The sequence below is a fragment of the Mus pahari genome, chromosome 1 (genome assembly GCF_900095145.1).
Source record: "Mus pahari chromosome 1, PAHARI_EIJ_v1.1, whole genome shotgun sequence".
Lineage (NCBI taxonomy): Eukaryota > Metazoa > Chordata > Mammalia > Rodentia > Muridae > Mus > Mus pahari.
Genome location: NC_034590.1, coordinates 90,680,981 through 90,693,431, shown reverse-complemented (window position 1 = coordinate 90,693,431; position 12,451 = coordinate 90,680,981). Strand labels below are relative to the sequence as shown.

At 42.4% G+C, this 12,451-nt stretch overlaps 2 protein-coding genes across 4 annotated transcripts in view; one reads left to right on the top strand and one right to left on the bottom strand.

Annotated features, from left to right (window-relative positions):
* Igsf6 (immunoglobulin superfamily member 6) overlaps positions 1-9,017 on the top strand; it is a 10,331-nt gene extending 1,314 nt beyond the window's left edge. Inside the window, exons 2-6 of the mRNA XM_021196249.2 lie at positions 2,518-2,877; positions 5,202-5,305; positions 5,910-5,957; positions 6,250-6,327; positions 7,966-9,017. Coding sequence (XP_021051908.1) covers positions 2,518-2,877; positions 5,202-5,305; positions 5,910-5,957; positions 6,250-6,327; positions 7,966-8,022 — 647 coding nt within the window. The 3' untranslated portion in view covers positions 8,023-9,017. The remainder of the gene's footprint in view (positions 1-2,517; positions 2,878-5,201; positions 5,306-5,909; positions 5,958-6,249; positions 6,328-7,965) is intronic.
* Mettl9 (methyltransferase like 9) overlaps positions 1-12,451 on the bottom strand; it is a 48,494-nt gene that overhangs the window by 3,985 nt on the left and 32,058 nt on the right. The window lies entirely within an intron of this gene.

Sequence of the window (12,451 nt, the reverse complement as noted above, 5' to 3'; positions counted from 1 at the left end):
CAGTAAAATAATTTCTAATAGCAAAATATTAAAAAAAAAAAAAAAAAAGAAAAAGAAAAAAAAAATCATCGCCATCATCATCATAGTAGTAATTGTTAGCTTGTGATGCTAACAGTAATAATAGGTGTTGGAGCTGGGGAGATCTCAGTACAGTGCTTGCTGTGCAAGCAGAGGGACCGAGGTGTAATTACTAGAACAATATACAAGAGTCAGGCCTGGTGGCACACACTTACCAGCTCAGTGATGGGGAGGCAGAGCTGGGCTCCCTCGCTAGCCCGGCCTACCCAACACTGAGACCCTCTCAGGGAAAACAAAAGTAAATAATTCCAAAGAACACAACTGAAGCTGTTTTCTGACCTCCACACACATCTGTACACTCATGCCCGCTCGCCCACAGACATAAGTATACACACCTGAACAGGCTGACATACATAAGCACGCACAAAATAAGCTCAAGGTATCAAAAATAAGGTCTCTACTTATTTTCTAACAGTTTACAAAAAGGAATAGGGTGATCTTATTTCTTCCACTGAGCTAAATTTCAACATTTTCAGTGGAAACTGATTTAAAACAACAACAAAAACAAACAAACAACAAAAAAACCCTACAGACCTAGAAATTCCTAAAAGAAAAACTTCACAGGAGAGGGCTTTAGTGAGATACTATCCAGACTTCTCTTTTTGACTAATGTTGCTCAACTGCAGGGGGGGAGGGACACCATTGTTCCCTCCCCTGGCCTGTTCAGTTTCCCCAAGGAAGACTTTGAGAGGAAATTCCCAAGCTGCAAGTATTTCTTACTGTGTTAACGGTTGGTGGTTTACTTTTTTTTTTTTTTAAGAGTTGTTTATTTCATGTGTGTGGGAACACTGTCGCTGTCTTCAGACACACCAGAAGACAGCATCGGATCCTCATTACAGATGTTTGTGAGCCACCATGTAGTTGCTGGGAATTGAACTCAGGACCTCTGCAAGAGCAGTCAGGGCTTTTAACCACTGAGTCGTCTCTTCAGCCTGTTGGTTTACTTTTTAAATCTTCAATTGAAAGTGACCTGAGACTGGGGTTCTGTCTGCACATAGGAACAACAGGACCAATCCATTTCACATCACAGAGCAGCCCCTGGAGTTCTAAGGAACTGTGCCTGGGCAGAGCAGGCTGCAGTCAACAGGCTAATGTGAGCCCACTCCCCTTGACTGGACCTCCGGCACACAAGAAGCTAGGTGGTACTCCAGCTAACTAACTCCTACCTCCTCTCAGCCAGTCAGCACGGAGCCCCAGCTTACCTCAAGGCATACAATGAAAAGGAGACATGTGAGAGCAGACTCTCACAGCACTGTGACTAACTTTACTGCCCCTGCTGCTCTGAGTGGGAACCTACAAGGCACAATGTTAAGTGAAAAAGAACCATGGCCCCAAATCAGCAGGTCTCAACTTTCGGTTTGCAACTCCTTTGGAGTCAAATATCAGATACCCTGCATATCAGTTATTTACATTACAGTTCATAGCAGTAGCAAAATTACAATGAAATAATTTTATGGTTGGGATCACCACAACATGAGGAACTTTCTTAGAGGGTCGCAGCATTAGGAAGGTTAAGAACCACTGCTAAATGAATACAAGCGTCAGAGGATTCGGATTTCCCGCATTCTCAGGAGTAGAGTAGGAAGAGAGACCATTTGGCCTATACAACTAGGCAGAAGTTGAACTAAAAACTCACAACTACTTCAACCAATACCAATTTTCATGTGGTGTCCCTCACCCCAAAAGGGCCTAAGGAGACTTCCCATTAAGAAGCTCCTGAGTGGCTTTTTATTGTGTCTTGGGCTGGTCAAGATGCAGACTCAAGCTCCAAGCACCTCCCCTGAGCAGTGAGTAGTAAAAGCAGAGGCAGCAGGAACAGCTGCCTTCCATTAGAAACTGTGGCTTGGGCCGCATCACATTTCAATTCTACATGAACTGCACAAGGGAGCAACATCCCCACTCACTGTGATAGGAAACCCAGGCAGCACTCTGAACTACCATTCCTACTAACGCACAGGGGGCTCCCTGGGCCGTGGGTTAAGCCAGGGCTGCATTTTCTTAGAGGTATATCCTTCCTGTTATCCTAATTCCCAAGTAGACACCAGACTCATCCTAGGCAGCCCAGCCGCCAACAGGCAAAAACCCTGTCAGGGCTCATGTGCTCAATCCGCACACCACAGCAAGGGGTGCACAGTAGGAGATAGGTTCTTCAAGAGTAAGAGATGAGATCAATGGAACTCTTTGTTAGCACTGTGTGTACTTCCGGCTTCAGGCACATTACCTCTAATAGCGACACTGATCACATGAGTACCTCTCTGAGGGATGCCAACAACCATGAGGTAATGTATCAGTGAGTTACCACAGGCGAGGACACCTGTGGTCTTTACAGTCTTGTTTTTAATGGGAATGGGACAAGAAACAGACTGACGGGTCCTTGGCGCAACAGTGGCCAGAAGCAGCAACAACAAAGCCCCTCCCCATGCATGTGCTTCCTCACAGGTGTGGTGGGTGCCTGCACTGTGTACGTGCTACAACCAGGTTACCTAGAGGTGGACTACGATTCGGAGGCTGTCACCATGGAGTGTACCTTTTCTACAGTTGGATGCCCTCCAGTGCCACCAAAGAGCTTGTGGTTTCGCTGTGGCACTCACCAGCCTGAAGCTCTGTGCTTGGATGGATGCAGAAATGAGGCAGACAAGTTCACAGTGAAAGAAATCCTGGACGAGGACCGAGTCTTCCTCACTGTTAACAGACTGTCTCCAAATGACAGTGCAATTTACATCTGTGGAGTAGCATTTCCCAATGAAATAGCACCAAGCTCTAAACACATTGGAAACGGGACTACACTGGTGGTGAGAGGTCAGTCCACAGGACTACATCACATCTGTTAAGATGTATGTGGTTGTTAGTTGCATAATCTTGTGAAGCCTTTTCTCTGATTTTGTTGTTGTTCACTATTTTTTACCTTTAAGTCAATTCTTGCTATACTGTTCGAGGCTGGCTTTGAACTCTTGGCCCAAGTCCTCCTCTTGCCTCAGCATCCCAAGGAGCTGGCACCCTAGGCATGTGTCTCTTTGAAATGTCTGTCTCAGACTACTCGAGGGTTGGCCTGGTGAAATTACTGCTGGTGTTTAGGTCGATGTGAGTCCCTCATTTGAGTGAGGGATTGTCAGGAATCTTTTCAGGAAGCCAGAGCTAACAGTTTTCTTCTGACAGCCAGGCAGAATGATAATGGCCAAGGATCTACTGGTGCCTTCTCTCCAAATCTGTGTTTAATTCTCTTTATCTTTTCAGAGTCCAATTTAACTGGTCGTTTCTGCTTCTCTTACAGAATGATTTTCTAGCTGGTTCAATGCTAAGCCAGTTTCTGAGAAAGCAGTAAGACACACGTCTCCCCATGTTACACCTGCATACTGCACATACAATTCTCCCATGTTAACACCTAGAAACAGCACAGAAAGGTCTCCCTAAACTTAGACACTACATTGTATGTGCACATGCGAGCGCGCGCGCGCGCGCGCGCACACACACACACACACACACACACACACACATACCTACCTCCCTGAACTATAACACAGGTCTCCCTGTGTTACACCTAGACACTGCACACACAGGTCTCCCTGTGTTACACCTAGACACTGCACACACAGGTCTCCCTGTGTTGCACCTAGACACTGCACACACAGGTCTCCCTGTGTTACACCTAGACACTNTGTTACACCTAGACACTGCACACACAGGTCTCCCTGTGTTACACCTAGACACTACACACACCAGTCTCCCTGTGTTACACCTAGACACTGCACACACCAGTCTCCCTGTGTTACACCTAGACACTGCACACACCAGTCTCCCTGTGTTACACCTAGACACTGCACACACCAGTTTCCCTGTATTACACCTAGACATTGCAGCACAGAAGAGTGCTTGTTTAGCTCTCAGGAATAAGTCTGGGAATGGAGAAAGAACTGAGAAGGCCTACTACTGGCTCTGTGTCTGTGGATACTAGATGGAGTCAATAAGGAAGGGTCTAGACACTAGCAGCTTGTATCAAGATAATGCCAGAGCTAAAGTATTATACTACCAGATTTATATCATAATTTGTGCTTTTGAGATAAAGGTTTTGAACCTGATCTGAGCAAAATTTCGTGGTCTTAAAATTTTTTTTAAATGTGCATTGTATAAACTGAGTCCATGGGATAGGACCTATGGGATATTTAGCTAAAACTATTGGTTGATGGAAAATAATTTTGTATCTAACTGTATTTTCACGTTTCACATAATCAGTACTGAAAGGCACACGTTACTAATTTCTCTCTTTGAATGGAGGTCACTTCCTGCCCAAAGAGAGAATTCAGAATATGAAAATGGGTCCAGTATTTCTTCTTGGAGGGTTTCACTAAGAAACTCACATGTCATAGAGCACAACTGCCTTTAAAGCAAGGAGCTGGCTCTAAGATTCTCAACAGATAGCCTCCTCCGGTTTTTACCAGACAGCACTAGTTAGCTTTCAACAGTTACACCAAGAAAATATCTGCACGGTACTGAAAGAGTTGGTGATTCTTGTTCATCACTTCTAACAAAAAGAAATTTCAATGTCTATGTATTTAAGTAATGTTTATAACAAGTAATTCTTGGGTTGCTGTAGGTCAGTAGTAGAAGGCTTAAGCATGTGTGAGGCAGGAGTTCAATCAGCAGTATGGTACCGTGAGAAAGAGGAAAAACATTCAAAACACAATAGGTGATTCTTAGCATTACAAAAGATGTCCAGCTCAATTTGTTTGTTTGTTTGTTTGTTTGGGACAATCTCACTATATCACCTTGGCTATACTCAAACTGACAATGTAAGGCAGTCTGGCCTCCAACTCAGAGCCCATCCGCCTCTGCCATGAAAGTGCTGACATTAAAGAGTGGGTCACTAAACCTTGCTCTTCAGCTTAAATTTTTTAACATTTTTATTTTATGAAGAAGCATTTCTGGTCTAACACATTTAACTGATCGAACTGATTCTACCACATTCTTGAGCATCTTCTACTCATAGGACCTCAGGTAGACGCTGTGGGGAGGGGCAAGCACACCAAGTTCAGGCTCCACCTGTAAATGTTGCTTAAGTGATGCTCCACAGACATCTGCAAGAACATGCTTCAACAGTAACTGTCCCTTGTGTTTCCACCATGAAGAAAGACTTTTCAGCAAGGAGGTGCGCAGTTTCCTGATAGCGCTGTTAGCACTGCTCTCTGTCTACATCACCGGTGTGTGTGTGATCTTCACAGTCCTCTTCAAAGTAAGTCAGATACCCTCACCTCCAATGCCACCATAAAGAGGTCATTTTCATCTGTCCATCTCGGAAATAGCTGGCCCAGCAAACACCCGGCTCACAACTTCAGGGGCCTCCACCTCAGAGGAAGCTGCAAAAGATACTTCATTCCTTCATCAGTGAGACTATTAGTCAGAGACAACATTCACACTGTTTCTTCTTTAAGTCCAGAATTAGGGGACTGAGCACCTGTGCCAGCATTCTGCTGCAAGGGTGAGGACTGGGGAGAGAATGGGTTTCTATTATCTAGGAAAACTGAAGGACAATCTTTAAGAGCAGAAATAGTTAATGAGAAGTTAACTAGAAGTTCCTTAAAAATACTTAAAACTAAATGTACCAAAAGAGTATCTTTGGTCTGTATATATGTTAGAAAGTTGGGGTATAAATATTTATTAAAATTTGTTCATATGCTATAACAAACATCCATTTAAGTTGTTAAATTCATTTGTTAATCAAAAGCACCTAAAATGTTATGAGAGTTACCTAATGTGTGTCACTCAGACACTGTGTCAGCTTAGTCCTCTTTCAGTGAAGATCACAAAATGCTCATAGATTTTCTTATTCTTGGCAGTCAAAATCTAACGGTCCAAGAAGCAGAGGAACCAAAGGCTCAAAAAAGGTACTGTGAGTTCTTGCATTTTTATACTGTAATAGGCAGGATCCAGTTCAATGGTAAACTGTGTTAAGAAGCCCAGAGAACAGCACAGTAAGAACTTCCTCCCTAGAGGCTCCTATTCCCAGTTAAGGATCCTCAACCATCATCTGGGCAGGAAGCTGCCATCTTAACCTACTACAGTTCTCTACTACATGTACTGAGCTAAGACGCTAACTAGGGGTCCATTGCTGAATCCCCTGCAACCAAGACAGAACTCATGCTCCTGAAAGACAAATGTTTCCTCTTGATTTTGCAGAAGAGTGCTCGGCGTATCTTTCAGGAAATTGCTCAAGAATTAAGCCATAAGAGATATGTGGAATCAAGTCATCAACCTGTAAGTATAAAACAGTATCTATCACTGAAAAGAGTATGCTGCCAACAAGCTACCAGTAATCAAGTTTTCCTTTAATAGACTCTTTCTCAAAGTGTGTTTACCAGCACAGCAGTTTTGCCAAAAGCATGACAAAGGACATTTGATACAATGTTCAACAGTTAGTAATGTGGAAACAACGTTTTCAATACAGGCAGGGGCTTTCAGGCTAAGAACAACCTGTTAGCAGTAAGGCAAAAATAAATTTGCCAATATTACAAAAACAGCATCTTGCTAGCTTTGGGACTGGGCAAGGTTCCCACACAGAGAGTCTCAGCCATAGTCAGGATTCCCCAGGGCATGCTACTTTAAGAAGACCTATTCCACAATGCATGGCAAGAATGCTAAGCCTTCTAGGACAATGGACACAGAGAACTGAGGACTAAAAAAGAGGTAAATACAACAGGATGATGACTATAAAGTGTGACTTTCTTTGTCTTTTTTTAAGGGGGTGGATAATGGGGAGAGTTATCTCCCCATTTGTAAGGCTTTTCATAAGCCAGGGATTTAGCTCAGTGGAAGACCACCTGCCCAGTATTCATGAAGGCCCTGAGTTCCATCCCCAAATTCAGTTTTTAAAACTAAAATCTAACCTTTTTTTTTTAACCAAAAGAGAATATCATTCACATATTAAATTCATCCTTCTGTGATATAAAAAAAAAAAGCATAAAGACAAAAAACTACCTATTCACAATTTTTCCTATTGAAGCTAGAACATATTATTTCTTTGAGACGGGATCTCCCTGTATAGTCCTAGCTGGCTGGGAACTTGCTATGTAGACCAGGCTGGCCTGAAACTCACAAAGACACGCCTGCTTCTGACTCTTAGGAGCTTTTTCAACAAAAGTAAGTTGTCTGAAGCAAAACTGGAACTTAGAGCTTTAAAGTTCCTAGTCAAAGATTTGACAATAACATCAAGACAGATTCTATTTTAGTTCCCATATACTACTCTAAAGGAAGCAAAAATAAAGCCAGGTGCGTAGGCACACACCTTTGATCCCAGCACTTGGGAAGCAGAGGCAGGCACGTCTCTGAAAAAAATGAAGCCAACCTCATCTACACTGCAACTTGCAAGCTAGCCAGGCTCATGTAGTGAGACAATAACTGGAAGTGTCAGGCATGAGGATCACCACCCCACACTTGGGAGGCTAAGGCAGAATTACCAGCTCAAGGCCAGCTTGGGCTGCATAGCAAGACCTTGAGCCCCATTTCAGAAACAAACAAAATCAAGATGAGCATGGTACATGTACTTTCTGGGTGAAAGCAAAGGATCTAAAGCTCGACATGGTCCTGAACTACCCAGTGAGTTCAAAGGGGGCTACATGATATTCTGTGTCAAAAGACCACACAACACTGAAACAAAGAGTGGGACTGCAGATGCTTACACAAAACTGGAAATTCAAACAGAAAAAAGTGCTTACACACACACACATACACGCTCTGGCACGCATGTGTGTATGTGTGTGCACACACATAAAACACACAAAAATAATTCTAAGTATACACAAGACCAAAATTGCACAGTTACAAAGTAGCTCCTATGGGGCTATAGGATGACCCCACTGGTAACATAACCTTACACAGCTCCGTTTACTGTCACAGGAGCAAGATGGCACTTATGAAAACAGAAAAGCACTCTCCAACCCTGGAAGAGCATAGATGTGCTTACTTTTTACTTAAACCACTGACAGTGCAACTCCAGAATCTACGGCAATGTGAATGGACATGCAGCAATCAAGACAACATCAAAGAGAGCTGGGGTATATAGCTCAGCTGGCAGAGTGCTTGCCTAATAGGCACAAAGTCCTAGCTTGATCCCCAGCACCACATAAACTCAGCAAAGCCCGTATTCCCAACATTGTGAAGTATTAAGAGAGTCAGAAGTTCAAAGTCATCCCAGTATAGGATGAACCTGAGGTCAAAGACACATTATCTCGTCTCAAAAACAACCACCACCACCAAAGGCAGAGCCTAAGAAGCTGTCACTAATTATAGCTACAGAATGAGAAAACCTCAAGAAAACTCAACTGGAGGACCTTTTTTTCTAATTTTCCAGGAACAGTCTAAGAAGCCTCATTTTAAAGAAAAACTTGATCTTAACCGTTTTTAAAAACTGTTATGTTTATTTCGTCAGTCCACCCAACATACTAGATGTGTGATAGCCATTAACTGGGAGAAGGCTTCAAGTTAAACCACAGATCTCAGTTCTGAGGGGGAAATACTTTCCTGAGTTGTAAAAATGATGAAACAATTAGAATCAAGTGAGAAGGGCAAAAGGAGTAAGAAGAAGAGCAATTTCTGAGTAAGAGAAACTCATTGTGAACAGTATCTTGGAACAAAAGTGATTTCTTCTGATACTGTAACGGAGCAGTGGGCGGTGAACATTCTCCAGCTGAGGTATACAAAACAACTTAGGTTGTACCACCAACAAAACAATACTACAAGAGACCAGAGGATGACTATAAACAGAGGAAATCCAAAGCCTATCAGAAAATACCTCAGGAATGCAGACAACTGACTCTAGATGTCAGTGTGGTGCCAAAGAACTGCAGACCTAGTGAACTTGAAAGCAGGGTCTGATACAACAAGGTCCTCACTATCTCACTAAGGTGACCTGAGCCAGGCATGCTGGCACACACCTTTAATCCTAACACTAAGGAGGCACAGGCAAGTGGATTTCTGAGTTCAAGGCCAGCCTGATCTATAGATCGAGTTCCAGGACAGCCAGGGCTATTAACAGAAAAACACTGTCTCAATAAAAAAAAGGGGGTGGGGGTTTGACATGGCTCGTTCTTTGACTCTAAGTACCAACAGGCACACCCTGCTCACTAACTCGATCAGAGATCTAGAACAGCTGCTTCTAAACAGGTACTAAATATAAATGGCACACACTCTAAAACACAGATACAGTCTTCACACACTTGAAAGTCACTTTGGAAAAGGCTGAAACTTGTGGCTCAAATCAGTGCTATCCTGGAGAAGAAGAAATGGATAACCTCATTTTATTTGCATTTACTCATGTGCGCACGCACGCACACAGACACATTGTGTGATTGATGTATATATATATATACACACACACACACACACACATCACGCATTGTGATACACACATATGTATACATACACACACGTTTGCAATTTACATACACAAAAGGAATAAAATAATGGTCTACACAGCAGTGTGTTTTGGTCAGATGGTTTGTTGTTTGAATTTTTATTTTATTTTTTATTCATGTGTGTGCATTTTTCTGGGTCTGTGTACAAGTGCCCACAGAAGATCATAAAAGTCAAAAGAGGACTTCAGATTCTCTGAAGCTGGATGACAGGTCGTTGTGATCTGTCCAGTGTGGGTGATGAGAAGGAACAGTGCTCTTAGTCACTGAGTCATCTCTCCAGTTCCCCTCCCTCCCTTTGGAACACATGTCCTCATGGAGCCTATAAACTCAACATCTTTTTGCTCCATACTCCAAAATGAACCTCCTATGAACCCCAAGAGGCAAATCCCCTAACTTTGAAACTACCAGCTTAGGCAAAATAAATGATCTTTTGAACCAGATGGCAGAAAGGAGCAAGTACTAGCTCCATCTAGGAGAGCAGAGTACTGGGTACATGTACCATTTGTTTCTGTTAGTGACTGTGCTCTGGGATTTTTTCCCAAGAGACAAGCCTCTAATGTATTAGGATTGAATTTTAATGTGTTTCCCAAAGAGTAAATTCAAGAACTATGTCCAAGACGGATTTTAAAATGAAATTTGGAAGGTATTTTCAGAGGAAGGAGCTCTTGTCTCTGACATCACATTCAAGAGAACTCAATGCACTTGGCAAGGCCTGCTCTGTCTTTGGCTTACAATGAACCTGCCCTATCCTAACCCCACCATGTATACATCTTCATGCTTTTACATACATTCTTGTGTGAGTTTACAACATACTATAGAGACACGGCTCAAGAGAATGAGCAAGGTCCTTAGTTTAGCCCCAGCACTGTAAAAACAAGATAAGTACAACAGCTCAGAGACTGCACACAAAGCCTGCCCTGAGTTCCAATTAATGATCTTCCCTTCTCTGTCCCCACAGTACTTTGCCTTATCTTTTATTACATTGTCCCAACATTGCCTGTTACAGCTATAATCTGTACTAGAATCACAACTAGAAGTTTAGCACTCATTTATCTTTTCATTTCTAGTGCCTGGCTCTTCCCAGCACATAGTAGGCCTTCAAATATCTTTGTATGAATACAACTGAACAATAATTCTATTTTAAAATTTCTTACATTTCAACTGAGATGAGAAACAGCCCCTACACACATACTGAGCCTTCTCCAGAGACTACTGGCTAAATCCTTTCTTACTCTCTGTGCATCCAGAAAATTTTCCCTATTAAAGAATAAACTGTAACCTCCCACTAAGACTGGAATCTTTCAGGATGCCTGTAGTTTTTCACAACCGCTGATGAGAAAATGATGATGAGATGCAATTAGTGGGTTGCTGTTGCTATGACAAAGTATCGTAGAAACAGCAGAAATGTCTTTTTCACAGCTCTGGAGGCTGAAGTGGAATCAGAATGCCACAGGGTAGATTCTAACTAGGCACCTCCTCCAAACTGCTGAAGGAGGAGTGCAGGCTCTGGAAACTCTAGTAAAGCAGACAGCCCTCATGAACCCATCACCTCCAAAAAGGCCTACCTCATAGACCCAGCACAATGGTGGGGAGGCTTACTACAGAAGAGGCAAACGGACCCAGAAGTCTTCTATCTATGTCCTCTACCTTGATTTGCCTGCCATGACATGCCAATAGGGTTTTCAAAAAGAATTCATTCCTTTTTCACATTTGTAAAGAACCTCAAACCTGTGACCAATAGCAATATAGCTGTGGAGTCACACACACCAACAGAGAGTACACTCTGAGACAGTTAGTGGGCAGAATGAAGCCTTTGGATTCTGACCACATTTGTTACGAGTTTAAGGCAAACTAAAAGACAATCTTGAATACTTCTGTATGAGAAACTGTGAACAAGTATAACCAATAAAGTCACAAGTAAAAACAGTGAAATAAGGTAGACTAGAATAAATCTAGCATGAATCAAATAGCAAAATCCAGACCCATACAGTTGGCCACTGTTCAATACATGACTTGACCTACATAACAAACTCCAAGGTGGGTATTAGCCACTCTGGGCAGGTAAAATGCTCAGATTAATGAGAAGCCATGCTAACCAATATTTCAAACTTAAACAGGGGTTAGCCCTCTAACACTAAGCACCTTCCACAAAACTGAGAGTCCTACTTCTATCTGCCTGAGAGTTTTAGACTGAATGTCTAACCAGGCATAGTGGGTAAGTCTATAAATCCTAGCATTCAGGAGGCAGAGGTAGGAAGACAAACATCAATTTGAGGCCAACCCAAGCTACATGACAAGTTCCAGACCAACCAAGACTACATAGTAGGACACTTAATAACAACAGCAGCAATAGTCTAATTTAATCAGAACAGGACCTTATAAATAAGATAGTTGTTAACAGGCTATTCTTCAAAAGCACATGCCTAAATAGTTTCAAAGAATAATTCTATCAATAATAATTCAAAGAATAAAATAGAGAATCACATTCCCAATTATTTTCTATAAAATCAGCAAGACAATGATATAAAAGCAGAATACCATTGAGGTAAACTATAGGTAATCACTTTATCAATAATATTAATGTTATCTATGAAGTACTGTGGTCACCTCTGTAATCTTAGTTCCTTAGGTTAAGGCAGGATATCCTGAGTTCAAGGCCAACCTGAACAACCTAGTGAGACCCTAACTCAACTAAAAGTGAAGGGGCATATGGTGTGACCAGGAAGATGTTAGGGGTTGTTACTGCTCTAACAGGGATTTTATTCTCAGCACCCATGTTAACTCCAGCTCCTTGGGAATATTTGGCTTCTGCACAAACCTGCATTCATATACCCCAATGCTTGTACATAAATCAATTTTTAAAACTTAGGAGCCAGCCAGGCGTGGTGGCGCACGCCTTTAATCCCAGCACTCGGGAGGCAGAGGCAGGTGGATTTCTGAGTTCGAGGCCAGCCTGGTCTACAGAGTGA